Source organism: Calonectris borealis, chromosome 1 (genome assembly GCF_964195595.1).
Source record: "Calonectris borealis chromosome 1, bCalBor7.hap1.2, whole genome shotgun sequence".
Taxonomy (NCBI): Eukaryota; Metazoa; Chordata; class Aves; order Procellariiformes; family Procellariidae; genus Calonectris; species Calonectris borealis.
This window is the reverse complement of record NC_134312.1, coordinates 134,155,744-134,172,204: the sequence shown is the minus strand read 5'-3', so window position 1 is coordinate 134,172,204 and position 16,461 is coordinate 134,155,744. Positions and strand designations below refer to the sequence as shown.

The 16,461-nt window shown below is 37.5% G+C and overlaps 1 protein-coding gene across 1 annotated transcript in view; it reads left to right on the top strand.

Annotated features, from left to right (window-relative positions):
• The window catches only part of CDKL5 (cyclin dependent kinase like 5), a 135,085-nt gene that overhangs the window by 39,415 nt on the left and 79,209 nt on the right, over positions 1–16,461 (top strand). The window contains exons 2-3 of the mRNA XM_075175365.1: positions 12,068–12,299; positions 12,835–12,869. Coding sequence (XP_075031466.1) covers positions 12,236–12,299; positions 12,835–12,869 — 99 coding nt within the window. The 5' untranslated portion in view covers positions 12,068–12,235. The remainder of the gene's footprint in view (positions 1–12,067; positions 12,300–12,834; positions 12,870–16,461) is intronic.

Sequence of the window (16,461 nt, the reverse complement as noted above, 5' to 3'; positions counted from 1 at the left end):
GAGTATCTCCCTAGCAGTAGGTATTCAGCTCTGTAAGTTGGTGTTTTGGTGGCTTGGGTTTGGCTGGGTTGGGATTTTTTTGAGATATGAGTAGATGGGAATAGGAAATGTGTATCTGGCACCACAAGTGTTAAACTTGCATTTAAATTGGTTTAGTGTGCAGTCTCAGCAGCAAAGAAAGTGGTATAATCCAAAGAAGATTAAAAGAATTATTTGTGACTTTTTGTCTGAGTAGATAGCATATCCCCCATTCTACCTGGGTTACAAAGGAAAGTGGAGATTACTCTTCCAATGTTAGAAAGGCACAAAGAGAATGTTAGTGGAAAGAAATAATATGGTGCGGTTAAAACTGTAATCTTACATGTTGTCTCCCTACCCGTTGGGCAGTGGCTTCTTTGGTTGCGTGGGCTGGGTTAAGCACGGGGTCAGTGTGCTGCTGCTTTGTGATTACTGCCTGTGGTGGATGATGGACTATCTTGATGTGCACCCATTCAGTTCTAGTTTCTTGATTACCAATATTTAGGCCGTCACTAGATGTATATGGTTTTGTACAACTTGCTTACTGCAAACGAGAGACAGCTGTTTCATCTTTTTGATTTGAAGAGTCCTTTACCTCGGGAGCTTCCTAGCAGCCTCCATCACTAGTATAACTGAACTTTGGGAAGTTCTTTTTAATCTTCTGAGATATGGTATGCCCTATACTGTTGCCTTATTTTTTTAAGTTGTTTTTATTTTCCTTTTACAGGAAATAAATAATAATGATTTGCTGGGAGTAGACACTGTGTTCAGATCTCCCAAATTACTTCTATTTCCGTTAATGATACAAGACTATTTGTACAAGAAGTAACTAGATATATTAGAAACAGGAAAGTCAGTTATGCAAATATTGACTTTTGGGTGCTGCAAGTCTGTATTTTTTTGTAAGCTAATATAAATCTCAGATCTCATGATGAACTCATTGCTCATGCCTGAAGCATCTTCTCCTTAGATTTTTGTTTCCGTCTCTTCTTTTGCTCCAGAACTTCCCCATATGCTAGCCTTTCACTGTTGTCTTCCGTGACTCCCTGGAGTAGCTTGTCTTCCCTTCCTCCCTCCCTCACCCTTCTTACCCTTTGCTGGGGGCATTGCCTTCCCTCTTTTTTCCCTCTCCTCCTCCCACCCTCCCCACTCTATAATTAAACTTAGAAGGCTCAAAGGATAGAGAAACGCATGAAGGATGAAAATCGGGATTATGAGCTTTTTGTATTACCTTTCCTTTGGTAAGCCTGCCAATGTTGTTTACTGTTTAGATGCATCTCCCTTTTTCTCAAGACCTGTTTTTCAGGTCCTCTTTTGGGTCACTTACATATCCAGACATGCTTTTGCTGCCATGGGAATCTCCCATGCAAGAAGCCTTCGGCATACCAGAGAGAAGCTCTATTGGCAACTTGTGAAGCAATCTGCTTGGGAGAAAGGCCGTGCACCTGCCATTTCCTATTTACATTTAAATATTTTCCATTGATACATAACCTTCTAATGTGTATGATTCTTCACTTTAGATTATGGTGACTAACTTGTAAATACTAGTCTTTCACTTCTTTTTTTGAGGTAGCTCATGCCTTTCAGTAGAAAACTCTTCTACTTAGTTTTTTGCCAGAATAATAATGCTGACTAGGACTGTGGCATTCTTTCATTGGGCTTTTATTTTAAATACTAAACTTTTTGACAAATATACTGGTTAAGCACGATTGGTTGGATATGTATATTTTGCCAGTATATTGATGATGGTGGATGAAGGTATAGAACAAGTACAGGCTGCATTTGTGTTAAGGAAGTTTGAATATTCATAGTGCTAGTTATGAGGATAGTTTTCATGTTATGTGAGATTTAAAATATCTTTTTTTTGCTTTTAACTATTAAATGGAAACCACTAGGCTGAAATTGCAAGAGAAGCTATTACTTGATTTTATTTCTTAAAGTCATTATGGAGGCTGCCTTTGAAATAGTGTTGTTTATTATTATTTAAAAAAAATTAATTACCACATCCTGTTTCCAGGGATGAATCAAATTGCCTCCTAATGTTTTTGAAGTTTTTTCTTGAGTCATCTGGTGAGACTTTCATTTTCCTCAAGACTCATATTTTACCACAGCAATTCTGTTCATGCATAGAACCAGTACCATAGCATGGTTTCAAACATTACGTCTTTATAACTTATTTTATAACAACACCCAGAGGCCTTCAACATAGCAAAAAAGTTTCCTTACCAAAGAGCTTAACATCTAATTAAAGACAAGACCCAAGAATGCATCTAACAGTTGAAATAAACAGGAGAGGAAAAGTGAACATCATAAGCGATTACAAGTCTTTGCAATTAGATTTCATAATAGGGGTTTTGGAGTCCTTTAAGTTTGAGAAATAAAGTAATCAGAATCTCATCTGTTCTAATATAGAATTAGAGATACCAAGTTTAGAAATGGCAAATAATTCTTCTACTGTAGCTTAATTCATGGTGTAAGGGGGAAGGGTATGGAGGGGGAAGTATTCTATACATTTCAGTAGTTTTCTCAAACAGTCTCTTTAAGGGAGTAAGTCTCTCCAGTGCTCCAAGCTGGGTTGCAGGGTTCACATTCAGCCTTGCTGTGATCCACCTCAATCTCTGGATAATATGTACAGGATGGCAGACTGTTAGCCTTTATAATTATGTTACTAGTTTCTCAGTTTTCTTTCATCTTTATCGACGGCAGTTCTTCTACCCGTTTCCTTGCAGCAGAACTGCCCTCTGCGTTGTAACATACTAATACCAGTATGCGTCTTCCAACTTGGAGTTCACTTGCAACTTCGCAATTTGAAGCACAATGGTGGCTCACTTGCTTCTTTCTGAAAAAGAACGTCTGCTTTAGCAAACACTCAAGTTGTTTTAAATCCACAACCACAGATTTTATAATTTTTAAGCTGCCAAGCTCTGAACTATCCTGATTGTAGTAGTTTTATTTCATGCTGTATGAGATGAAAGTGGATCTTTTGATCATTGAAGAGATTTTTGAGTACAAATACTCAAAAGCAGACAAAAATCACAACAGCCTGTTTTCCCCACCACCACCCAGTTTCACTATAATTTCAATAGAACTTAAATTTTGTGTTTGGGTAAAACAAATGGTGCATGAATGAATAAGTGTTGCTCTGAGCATGTTTTTTCTTGTATACAGATGAACTCTTCATTAGTATCCATTCACTGATGCAGTTAGCAGTGGTGGAGATAAGCATATGATCTTGTGCAAAAGATAATATTCTGGTGTTTGTTGCTTTTGCCTGACACTATTTTCAAATTGATTTTTGCTGCTTTTCGATGAGATCACTAAATTAAATTTGTGGGTTTGTTTCTGTTTGTTTTTTTCTCCACTGGAAAGCTGTTCACATGTTTTGCAGATTGACTTGGGTCACCTTAATACATCTTCCAAATATATTTGCAGTAATTTATGTAGCAGACTGAAGTTCCCGTACCTGAAGGTGTTGTAGGTCGCTCAGCATGCGTGCATCTGTTGCAACAGCACAAGTTAATGCTCTGTGCTGTACTTTCTCTGCAGTGGATTTGCACTGAACACAAAGTTTATTTCAGGGTTTTCAGTTTAATGTTCAGAGTCTTCACTAGAATTGCCCTTGCTACCTGATACATTGCTGCTGCTGCTTCTGTGGTGCTGCATTCCAGAAGACTCAAAGCTTTCATCCTCTGTTTCAAGGAAGCCTATTAAAATTGAGAGAGGAATTGTTGGGATTTTTTTCTTTTTTTTCCTTCTTCTTTCTCTTTTCTTCTTTATCTGGAATGTGGATCTTTTTTATTGCACTTCAACTTATTATAATGGTCATAAGGTCTTAATGCAGTCTGAACCACTTTGGAGATTAGTCTTCTTGACTTGGGTTTTGTGTAATTGATGTATTCACCTGTGTATGTTTAACAGTTTTTTCCCAACTAGAAAGTGTGGCAAAACTCACCTTTTTTTTTAAACATGGTTAATGTTCAGTTACTCTGGTAATAGACATCATAATAAAAAAATTCTATAAAGTGTTAAAATAAGCACATTCAGATATTTTCAGTATTAATTGTACTCACTATTATCTCTGAAATCTGTAAAATTGGAGCAAATGTCTTGTAATAGACTTTCACACATTGAAGTAGTAGCAATATCTTCAAATTCAGATGAAACTTCATATGGAGAGATGTTTCTATAGGTTTTGATTTCTTTGAGTTTTTTGAAGCAAGTTGTTTTGAGGTTGATGGAGTTAGAGTGTCTTTTTCTAATTAAAGGAAAAAAAAAAAGCAAACCCAATCAAAACAAACAAACAAAAAACCCTAGATAACCCAACACTCCCCGCAAAAGCTCCTGCTGTACACCGTTTGCCTACCATGTGGTTTAATTGCTTGTAATGACTTTTGTGAAAGAAGAACCAATAATGAAAAGCCTTTGAGTTGTTTCTTTAAATGTTTTCTGCACATGTGCTTGCATAGTAATGTGAATTTATTCCTGAAATGTCTTTGGGTGTTAGGACAGTTAGTAATTGAGTGGCTTCTTTTTGGCCTTTATTGAAAACTTTTGATGGCATTCTTTGCCAGGTTAACTTTGTAAAAGATGGATCAGTATTATTTAAATAAAATGCCTCTAACCATTTGCCTGGAAAACACATCAAGAAGAAATGATAAATAATTCTATAGTATAATTAGAATATAATCCTGTTCATTTGCATGTATTGTATTTCCTTATTAATTTAGTATTAAATTTTCGGGGTCTCCCCCCTCGTATTTTTGTTTGTTCCATCTCTCTGGTATGTCCTTTTAAAGGGAAAAGTGATTTCTTGGGTTTTTTTCTTTTTACTTCAGATAGTGAACCAGTAATCTGTATTTAATGATATGTTTGAAGATTACAAGGAAGAGTAGTCATTGCGGTTATTTTGATCTGCATTAGAATGCCCGCAGAATTTAGTTTCAGCGTTCATTTGCTATTTATAAATACTTTATATTCACCTTTACTTTTTTGTTCTCTTATGAGAAGGCTCCATCCCGGCCAAAGCCAGTGCAGAGAGGAACATCTGACTTTTAGAATGTGAATGGGAGTTATTTTTAGAACAATGGAGACAAAACTGGGTTGGTAGGAAGGAAAAAGTTTGTCAGATTAAAAGAATTTTGGTCTTTTTTTGTTAGGACACAGTCTTTTTAAATCACCAGTATGCTTTGTGTGTGCACATATGAAAGATTTGGTGGCTGATCCAGTTAGGAATGCATCAGAGGACTTTTTTTGAAGTGGCCAGGTCTTCTGCATCTGTTGTTTTGTCTGCTGACAGCATGGCAGTATAGGATTGCTGGTGCAGAGTTAGTGGTTGCTGCCGTTGTGGAGAGGAACCTAGCAGTGCGCTTTTTGACAGTAGGCTGCCAGAGAATAGAGGGACCAGAAAGCATGATGGAAGAACTCGAGAGGCCCTTTCTTTCCACAAATACCCTGCTAAGCTCAAACTTTAGAGCAGTCCTTCAATTGACTGGCTGCTCAGGGCTTCTAACGTGTTCCCTTTTGTTGTGGTAAAGGAAGACAACTTGTATGCTCAACACTTTTTTTTTTCTTTTTTTTCTTCTAAGCGTGAATCTTCAAACATAAATGTGGGAATTGAGTCACAAAGTAAGTCCTAATGTGTAACCCTTTGAAAATAGTAGCTTTTTTGGTAATTATTAAAGATGAAAAAGCTATGCCTGTAATATTATTTCATAGCCTGGGGATTTAAAGTCCGTGGCAGATTGTCAAAAATAATAATGACTAAATAGTAAGCGACATGACAAATGAATATAGGATATTTCTGGAGACTGGTGTTCTGAGAAGAGTGAAGGAAAGATTAAAATGAAAGAACCAACTTCCAAGGAGACCACTACAAATATTGTGTCAGATAAACAAATACTAGCTTCTTCCACATGAAGATATTCTATTATGAAATAAGACCTTCTTTTATCTTAAAAAAAAAAAAAAAAAGAATTTTTTTTTTCCTTGCCCCCCTTTGCCTAATGGTCTCTCAGAAAGCAGAGGTGTGCTTTTACTTCAACTACAAATGTTGGGCACTTCCATTTGATGGAAGTGAATGCAAAAGTGTCAGACTTCTTGTGCCAGATGAAACTGCAAAGGCTTTGCATTTAATAGGTTGCTGTGGAGAGTGTTATCCTCTGAATTCTGGCTGTTTTTCTCCAGAGCTGCTACAGGTAAGGTGAAGACCGCCCAGCATGCGTAAGGACCAGCATAAACTGCGTAAGAAGCTGTCACACCCACAATAGACATATTTGTTAAGGCTCTTAGTGGAGAGGAAGACTAAAATGGAAGCAAAATTGTCTTTCCTGTCCTTCTGTTATGACTCATGGGAGCTGCTTTTGTGCTCAACGCTTTGATAATCAGTCTGCTTATTTGTCACTATGGTCTTGGAAGCATCCTGCTAAGCACCCAGTCTTTTGAGTTGGGCACAGCTGTTAGAGAAGCTCATAAATCTTGTGTTTTAACTCTGGGAAGTGCGTTTAGTTCATATATCCAGGATGAGCATAATTTATTTTTGAATCTGTACTTGCATACAAAAGGAAGAGCACTCGCAGAACACAAAGATAAAACAAACCAAGTCGTTTTTGGTGCCCTGGTCTTCAAGCTCAGTTTTCCTTTAGGAATTTAACCAAACAGGTATCTTTTAATATTTGGGAGCTGATTCAACTCTTTTCCTAGTTGTGTGCTTACTGCGGTGTGGGAACTTTGTTCAGGTTCTTCCTCCCTGCACCCCTGGCCCTGCTGCCATGGAGGCATGCTGCCTTTTAGGCCAGTTATGTGATGATGGCTCCCCTTGATGTATAACTTATCCAGATGTTCTTGCAGTTTTCAGCTATTAAAAAAAAACAACAAACAAAACAACTCCTCCAAAAACCAACAACAGCGAAATCAAGTTTGAATGATGATATTAGCAATGTCAATAAAAGCTTGCTGGAGCTGAATTTTAAAACCTGTGAGCTTGTGCAAGCAACCTTGGTGTTTTGCTTTTACATAATTTCTTCAAGTTTGACAGTTTTCTAAATTTTGTATTTATTTTCACCAGCTGTTCTTTTCATTCCTAATTTTTTTTTATGAGCCAAGGAGGATAGATTGAAGCTTAGAGTATGAAAAATGGTTTGCATAATTGCAAGTTCTTGTTGCTTTTTATCTCTTCTTCAGCTTTTTCTTTTTTCAGCTCCCACATTGTGGGTTTCTTCATATTATGAAATCTTGATTGCTCTTCCTCCAAAACCTTGTCCCATTGGAAGGTTTACTGTCCCTCCATAAAATGGGAAAATAACAAGTGGTAGATTTTTCCAAATGCAGGAGTAAGAGTGGCAAAACTTCACTAGCAATATGATTGTATTTTTTTTTCGCTCCATTCTTGAAGTCAGACTATTACTACTAGCTTCCTCCTCACAGCCGTTAAAATACTGAATTGGTTCTTCCTAATCTGTAATTCCTCATAATACTCCTGGCACATTCTTCTGGATCAATAAATCCCCCAAAATTTCTCCAACTATTTTCTTAACCCTGTCACTTGTATATTCTGCTATAATGCTGAATCAGGTGCTTGTAACTTTAATCAGGGTTTTCCTGGAAAATTCCAAGAAATAGAACTACACATATAAAGGGGAGGAGAAGGAAGAGGTGCTGTAGTAGTGATGCATCATGACTAATAGAGGCGGTTAATGCTTCCTTTCATGTGTGTACTTTGTACGACAGAAGACATGCCAGGGTTTGGATTAATGCGTAACCATCAAAGACAGATACTTATATGGTATAAGTTCTTTACATCTGTTTACTGACCTGCTGTTTTGGTAGTGAGCAGATGAAAATGTACCCAGCCTCTAGAAATTCTTAGTTGTGTCTTCTCAGTGAGTAAAAAAAAATAAACAAATAAATAAAAAGATTAAGTTTACTTCTTGTTTTAGGAGAGCAAGAGAGATGTATTACCTAGTGGGCAGAAGCTTGTTTAAAAGCTAATGGATGACTCTGAAGTCAATTAGAAGTTTGTAACTGACTGCAGCAGGGTGCAAATTACACTCTTTCTGTCTTGATATATGAAATGAACTGTACACTTGGTATATGATATACTGATATATGTATCTAACTGTGTATTTCTAGAAGAGAGTTTTATTTCTCTGGATTTTGTGAAGACAAATGTCTACCTCAAGTTTTTTATGATTCTCACTCAATGTCGCTACTAACTATGTAAAAAGTGCTTGCCCCCCAGCTATTGATGATTATGAAATAATGAACAGATTTTTATTTAGGATTGAGGTCTTGGAGTAAGTGGTTAAGTTGGATGCTTTTGGGTGATGTTCTAGAATTCTTAATGATCATGAAGGGAAAAGGAATTGGGGAACAGCTTGGGTTTTCCCCCATTGTTTTAATTTAAATGCAGATGGTCAGGTACCATAATGCTGTAATAGTCTGTATGTTCATTCCCAGAATGTTTATACAGTTTTTGTTTTTTACATACAAGGCTTACATGCTATTGCAAAACAACTACATTTGTATTAAAATCTCACACTGTTATAGTTCTGGATTAAGTAAAACTAACCTGTTCTTGTTCATTTCATGATGTTTTATTTTACTGAATTGGCTCTGTGTTTTGTAGAACACCATGGTAACATTGAGACCATCTCAGATATCTGTTGGTTTAATTCCTAAGTTGTTGATGTGCTGTGAATCTGGCTGCCTCAGAAAGGGTTGTTAGGAGAATGAGTGCTATTTCCCTACTGAGAACCTTTGAGAGGTAAAGAATAGCCTTATTTCCTGTTCTGCAAGGGTTATCATTCTAGCCAGCATGCAACTTATTAAAACAGACCTATATGGTGCTCAGTGCAAAGAACAAAATTGTAGTTGCTATTAATAAGGTTTTCCTTGCTATTTCCAGTGTTCAGCTTGAAAGAATCCGGCCACCTTCACTAAGTTACAGAATAATTTAATTCTTGCTATGGATAACTTTCTTAAAATGGCTTTTTTGGTTAAAGCTTCTAGATTTTATTTTTTCTTTATTTTTATTATTACCGTTACTCACTCTGCCATTCATAAGACTCTGTGTCATTCACGGAGTTTGAGTTCATGTTACCAGATTCCCTGCAAAAATCAGTGATTTTAAAAACAGTCTTAACAAGGCCAGTGCCTTTCGAAAAGCAGAAAAATCCCAGAAAGTTCAGTGGGTGCTACCACTGAGCAAGTATTTTTAGCAGTTTCTGTTCAATCTTTCAGGAGCTTTTGAAGGCAAAGGTCTCAAATAAGTATATACATCTTGTCTAGGTATTAGATGGGTCTAGCTAGTCTGAGTTCACTAATGTTGCAGGAGAGAACTGGTTTGAATTACTGCTCTGCCTGAGGAGACGTGGCAAAAGAGCTGGGGCAAAAAGTGTTTTGATATGAATCTATGCTACTGCTGCATGCCTCTTGTCTTTTCATTAGCTCTCCATTTCATTTCAAGATTAGGTTCTCATGAAGTGCTCTCAGCAGAGTTGTGCATGAAGATGCCTCCGGAGCGAGCGCAGAAGAGATGGGTCACTCAAGTGCAGTTTTCTTTTGGTAGTCCCTCTGTATGTGCATCTATTTAACCTTTGCTGTCAGTCATGATGCACTTTGGGGAGAATTCGAGGAGCTGGTTTGTGTGTTTCTTTTGGTCAGTTGAAGTGTATCACTGATGGTGAATGAACATCGATAAGTGAGTTGACAGGCTTTTACCTTTAGGGAACTACATGTGAATGCTGCTCGAGGTGCCATGCACCCAGGAGCAGTAGTGTAACAAGCAGATCAGTTTTCTGTGGCTTACTTTTAATGAAGTGAAAAGGGAAACTGCATGATTGGTGGGGAGAGGATGATGTGTAGTACTGAATTTCAGAAGGGAAGGTCAACTGCTTGCAAATCTAACCTTTATTTCCCAATAAAAAAATAGGATACGTACTGAATAGCCTTGCAGAAGTCTTAAAAATAGAAAAATAAAAATAAAAACAGTGGATCACAAGCTACAGGCTTGTATAGCTTTAGGTATTTTATGAGAAATTTAGGAATTATGAATGAGGGAAAGAGGAAACTGCATCTAAATTTCTTGTTGAGTTTTTGATACATTATCTCATAAGCGTTTTCACTGTTTTGTCATAGATCCAAAAAGTATTGTGTACACTTTAAGGCAGAAGGACAATGTATGGTAATAACATTAGCAGATAAGCAATGAATAAGTTAAGTTACCACAAACTAATTTCTAGAAAGACTTGTCAGTGAATAATGTTGGAAACTGAAGTAGCAGATTGGCTGATGTTATTGAATAGTGCTAATGGAAAACAGAATATATGTTTTCTGACTGTTCCTTTCTTTCTGGCAAGTATTTTTGCTGTGCTGAACGTGGCTGACCTGTTTTCTCGTCTTGTTTATGTGATGGCATTAATGGTTCTTTCAAGGTCTCTGTAGCGGTATTCCCATCACTCAGCTGCAGCCTGGGGACAGCCAGCTGCGCCCGTGTGCCTGGCACTGGCCTGCTTCAGTAGAAAGCCGAAGCAGCTCAGTGCGGGCTCTGTTCTCACGCTGATGGGTGCAACTGAGCAGATGCTCCTGCCTTTCCAGGAGCCCATTTCTTAGTTCGCTAACTGTTAACTAGAAAACCTGGACAAACAGCACAAAGGCTTTTGTGAGAAGGAGATGTTAAATGAGATAGGAGGAGAGCATATGGAAGGGAAAGGAAAGGGTATTTTATACAATTCACAAGTGAAGAAAAAATTGATTAATTACAACAGTAAATTAAACCACTGAAATAATCCATTATGGAGTGGGTAACTTTTTTTTAAAACGAAACAAAAATAAACAAAAAACCCCTCTAACCATCCCTTTAATTTGGAAGTCACTGCTTTATTTTCAAAGTTTGTTTCCAAAATACTGTGGTTGGTTAACGCTGAAGTTGCTTCTAAAGTGACAAAACCCCCCAAATTATCTCCCTGTGTCTTGCTGAGGCTAGTGTTGTCATGATTTCCCTCCACCCTTGAGTCCTCCTTTTTGTTATGTGTGACTTAGTCAACACAGGGCCTTTGGCCAGCACCCCCAGCTCGTCATGAAATAGCAATGAGACTTCCCATTTGTGTGAGCTGAACCCAGTATCATTAGGTCACACTCACCTATTACACATAAGTTAATTAAATGAATTCAATTCTGTCCTGCCATGTTTTTCCTCATGAGTAGTCCTGTTCTTGGAGCTATTTTAGCTTTTTTCCCCATTTTTGAATGTGGGATGTATGCCTTTAATGTTCAGGGAACAAATGCAGTCTGAATTAGCAAAACCAAACTTTGGTGTGTTTAGTTTATCAGATTTCTAAGATTACAGGAGAGATGTGGTGAGCCTAAACCAGACAGACGCAAAAAACTTTGTTCTTTTCCCTGTGTATAGTTGCTTGATTTGACAGATTACTTCAATGTTTGGGAAATATGGGGAAAAACCTTTGTAATAAGGGGGGGTGGGGGAATGTTTTCATTTCCATTAAATAAGCTGTTAGTTTTCTAAATGTGATTGCTAGTCAGTCCAGCAAATAATTTCCTTTATTTTTTTTTAAACAATCACAGAAAATAGTAGTAGAAGACTATTTTCTATTGTTTAGTGTTCTACCTTACCCTTTTTGTCATTACAGTGGACAAATAATATATTGACAAACCACAATTTATTTTTATACCTAGCTGTCAACTTACATGAAACTGATAATATAAGTAATTATAGGTGTATTTTTGCTCACTGAGGTAGTTCCTATCAACATTTTTGCTTGCTTCTGTCCTGTAGAAAATAACTTTATGTAAGTTAGTTATTATTGTAATAGACATCCTAAGCATGGGATTATAAGGCCAGCTGTTCTGTCAGATATATGTTCTCAATAGGTTCTGTCCATTATACATGCTGCTAAGCTCTCTTCATCATAAAATGTAGAAGTAAATTAATTGTCTGTTACAATTGTTAGACAATATTGGTGTGATGTATATATAGCACTCTTGCTGAAGTAAAACAAAGTACTAATTAGATTACTTTGTCTCCTTTCCCCAGGAAACTACTGACTGCCTAGAAATTAAGAAAGGGTGTGAGAAGTCTGGTTGATCAAGGTGGAATTTTTCTTTTTCCAAGAGCCTTTTCGCAATTGCCTTTTGCAAAATCTTTGGACGCTCCCCATTGTGCCATGTTTTGTGGCTCTCACCGTAAGAGGAATTTGTCTTGATGAAGATTCCTAACATTGGTAATGTGATGAATAAATTTGAGATCCTTGGGGTTGTAGGTGAAGGTAAGTATCTTAATAAAAAATGAATTAGAATTTTATATAGATTTGACTTAGTTCTCTTGATGGTAGTAAGTTTTCATTTGCAAAATACTACTTGTATGCAAATCTTAAGAAATGTCCGTTTATTCTCTACAGCTCCTTCTAATTCCATTGTCATATGGAAGGAGAAGTTTGGAAGATGAAAGACAAGGAAGAGAAATGGGACAGTTTTGTGTTTTGGGGAGGGGGTATTTGGGTTTTTTTCAAGTTTACTATATTAATTTCTCTGTAGTGATAGTGAGATGCAAGTTATCAAATCTCTCTGCAAGTATATTTAAAAAAATAATTCCAGCATTTTAAAATCTATTTGCTTTCAAGCAATTTTTATAAAATTGTTTCAGTGCACACAAATTTAATACTGTACCTGTATGTGCAAATTCTGGATAGTAATACTGGGAACGATATTATTTCTATAGCCAGGAGGTGACTGAAGATTGTTTTATCTTGCTGCTTTTTTTTCTTCTTTGAGATGGTTTATCTCTTTTCTTCTTTGTTTCAGGAGCCTATGGTGTTGTACTTAAATGCAGACACAAGGTAAGTGAATTGCTTTAAGTCAGAGATAAATGTTCGTATTCAGACAAAAATGAAGTCTGGCAACCTGTCTACACTATTTTAACTACTGTGTAAGTTGGATAGATCTGAACTTGCTGCTCATCAACAGAGAACCATGACTTTGCTGTCTTTGGAGCTGCAGTGTAGCTCCATGAGGAGCTGGCCCCTAACTGCAACAATTTTCCAGCATAATCCACTATTGCTTCAATAAATATGTAGCTTTTTGCCCCAGTGCATTTCATTGGCATGTATATATGGATTTAAATTACAGAGAATGGCATAAGGAACAAACACCTTGTCGTTATTAAATGCATTGGTTTTGCTAAGGGAACATGATCAGGAAAGCTAAAGTAGCTCCTCTGGAATGGCTGTGTTTACATTATTATACAGCATGTTTTTATTACAAATCCTTTATTGCTAATTGTGGTTTGTGCATAAAGATTACTTGTTTATCTGGGATTTTTTTGTAATGTGAAGCTAATACAAATAATGTTGAGATGAAGCAGATCCGATGTTCTGAGAAGTTTTTTTTCTCCTTTTTTTTTTTTTTTTTTAATGAGAAGACTTTTCATAAGGAAATGTACTGGAGTACATTGTGTTTAAAAATACTTGAAATACATTTTATTTTCACAAACTATTAAAATAGGCTGTCTTGGCTCATTTACTGGATCTCGGCCATGTTTTCTGAAAAGAAAAGCCACGTGAACAGTTCAGCAGTGTCGGAGACCATGGCTGAGGAAAAGAATCTTTGCTTATGTTTAAGACTTGTCAAATATTTGCCCTTTAAATAAAACTACTGCCCCCTTTACTTTGCAACGTGGGCTTGCAGCTTCATGCGGAGTTATCCTTTGCTAATAGGGACTTAGGAACAAGTACTAGGAGGACTCTGACATCAGATACAAAGCTAATAGGACAATATTGTGACGTAAAATCAATAAAATGATAGGAACGTGCTGTGGGAAAGCCATAGGTGTCCAAAGACAGGCACACTGAAGAAAGAAGCCTGGAGGAAGAAATTAAGCTGAAAGTCAGTGTGAAAAGGGAATGTATTGATATACAGTGCGATGATAAACTGTGTATATATAGGGGGGGAACATTGAAAATTGCAGCTGCAAGTAGGAGGAGTTTGTAGAAGTGAGGTGAATACATCCTTGGACGACTGAGATAAGTGGAGGCTGTGTCTAGGTAGACAAGATGACGACACTGCCACAGGGGGTCATTCGTTAGAATGAGGCAGAGCTCACCACAGGGCCAGGCTGGAGAGGAAGAAGGATTCATACTAGCAGGCAGTCAAACCATAGCTGCTCTACTAATGCTTTGAAAGCAGTGATTCTAACGTCTGCTTTAGTTCTTATCCGCAGAGCATGCATGGTAGTTTGTTTTATCTTTTTATCAGCTTTTTATCAATGTTCAGTTGAATATTTGAGAAGGATGCAGATGCAAGTCTGTAAAAAAATAAGGTAATTTTTTTATTCAGAGCAGGATTTCATTATTATCCAGTAAATAAGGAGTGCATCTTAGGAAACAAGGATGAAACACCTAGACACCTAAAGCTGATCATTATATAAATAGCAAAGTGTGGTAGTTGATGGTTTTCCACTTTTAGACTTGCTGCTGTGGGGAGCTGGCAGAAACTTGCAGGAAAAAAACACTGAAAATATGCAAAAGGGAAGATGCCTGTATGCATATATCTCTATGTGTAAATTTATGGGGTTTTTTAGGTTAGCTAGGTGTGCAGGAAGGTGAGTGATAATGCAAATTCTCTAAAAGCACAGTAGAAATTTATGAATTCTCCTAGACACATCCTTTCTCTTGCTATGTGCTGTGTATTATCAGAGTCCTTGGAGCCTGAGGGGATACGGTTTAATGATTTGGAAATTTAATGCCAGTTGTTCTTACATGCACAACATCTCCTGTCTAATAAGATGTTTTTTCTGGTCTTTTATTTTAGAAGTGTGTCTGGTTTTGGTTGTTCTTTATAGTATGAGAGATTTTTAGACCTTTTTCTTTAAGATAAACACCATTGAATTCCCTTATTAAAAACAAACAAAAAGAAATGTTAGTTTACAGAATCATTTGGCCACTTCAGTGCATTGAAGGATAATGAAGAATAACCTTTTTAATAGGTTTAATACTTCCAGGCAATTTCCTCTTAGCCTAATATTTAATTTTGTCTTTTTTGAGCCTTCGGTAATACTCTTCCATTGTCTTCTGATGAGTTTTGTATGTGTCTCAGAATATCTGAAAGAAATATTTACTGCTCTCTTAAAGAAAGATGTAGTTTGCTTATTAAAAAATATAATGGATATGCATATGTAACAGAATCATTAGACTTCATTTGAGTATCTGAACCTTCTCCATGTCTTTTATCGCTAGATCTCCTACTGACCAGCAGGGTCACAGTTTCCTTAGTTTTCCCTTTGAAACCGATGTTTTTCTGTTCCTCCAGGTAGCCCATCTCCACTTCTGTGCTCTTCACACTATTTGTTTGTGTTTGAGCTCAGCCAGGAATTCCCCATTTACCAACTGGCCAACTCGAGAAACTTTTCCCAGCTTTCTGTGTGTTGGAGTGGGCCATTCCTGTAGTTTGAGGAAGTCATCCTTGTAGAACAAACCAGCCCTCCTAGACCCCTTTACCCTTTAGGGCTTTCTCTAAGCAGATCCTTGAACAAGGTGAAATCTGTTCTATTGAAGGTCCAGGGTTGTAATTCTACTGTCCCTCTTTCTTACTACTTTCAGGATCTTGAATTCCACTATATCATGGTGTTATGCATCAGGAGATGCTGGTCTGTTGTAATCCCAGTAAGAAAGGCACTGAGACTCTGTTAAATGTCAGCTAAAGTGCTATTGCTTTGTAGTGTTAGCTTTGATAAAGTAAAAATGGTACAGGTAATCTTACATCCCTTTAGATGCTGGGAACCTTGAGCTGTGCAGCATCAAATGGGCTGCTGATCGGGGTGCAGCATACCGTGCAGACCATATCTGTAAGAAGGGGTTACCCCATTTTCATTATTCAAGCTATTACAGGATTTCCTTACGAGAAAACTCTGTGAATCATTTCTACTGTCAAACAGAACGGATGTTCACGTGCGAACTTCTTGCTGTACTTTTAGATTAAAGGCAAGGCCACGCAGGTGATGCACTTGCGGGTGCTGAGTGGAGCTGCCTGCAGGCTCCTCTGTGACAGGGAGCTGGCCGAGTTCGTCCTGCGGCCAACGGATTTGTGCCACACAGGCCTGGGCTTCCTCGGGTGGACTCTGATGTGGGTCACTAATTCCACTATGTACAACGGTCTTCTGGTCACGGTGACTAGACGTTGTCACTGCCTCTTAGGTTGTCATCAACCTTCAGATTCCTATTGGTTCATTGGTCAGTTGTGTCAAGAAATTGCCTTCTGCATCTTCCAAAAATCTCCTGATTGTCTCCATCATGCTGTGTTACGCTTGCAGCAGATGTTGGAGTGCTTTAAGTCCTCTGTGAAAACTGGACTTTATTGTAAGTCTTCCCTTAAGAAAGCTTTATCTATTTTGTTCTCTTGATCAGGTGCTTTGAAGCAGATGTCCACCCTAATGTA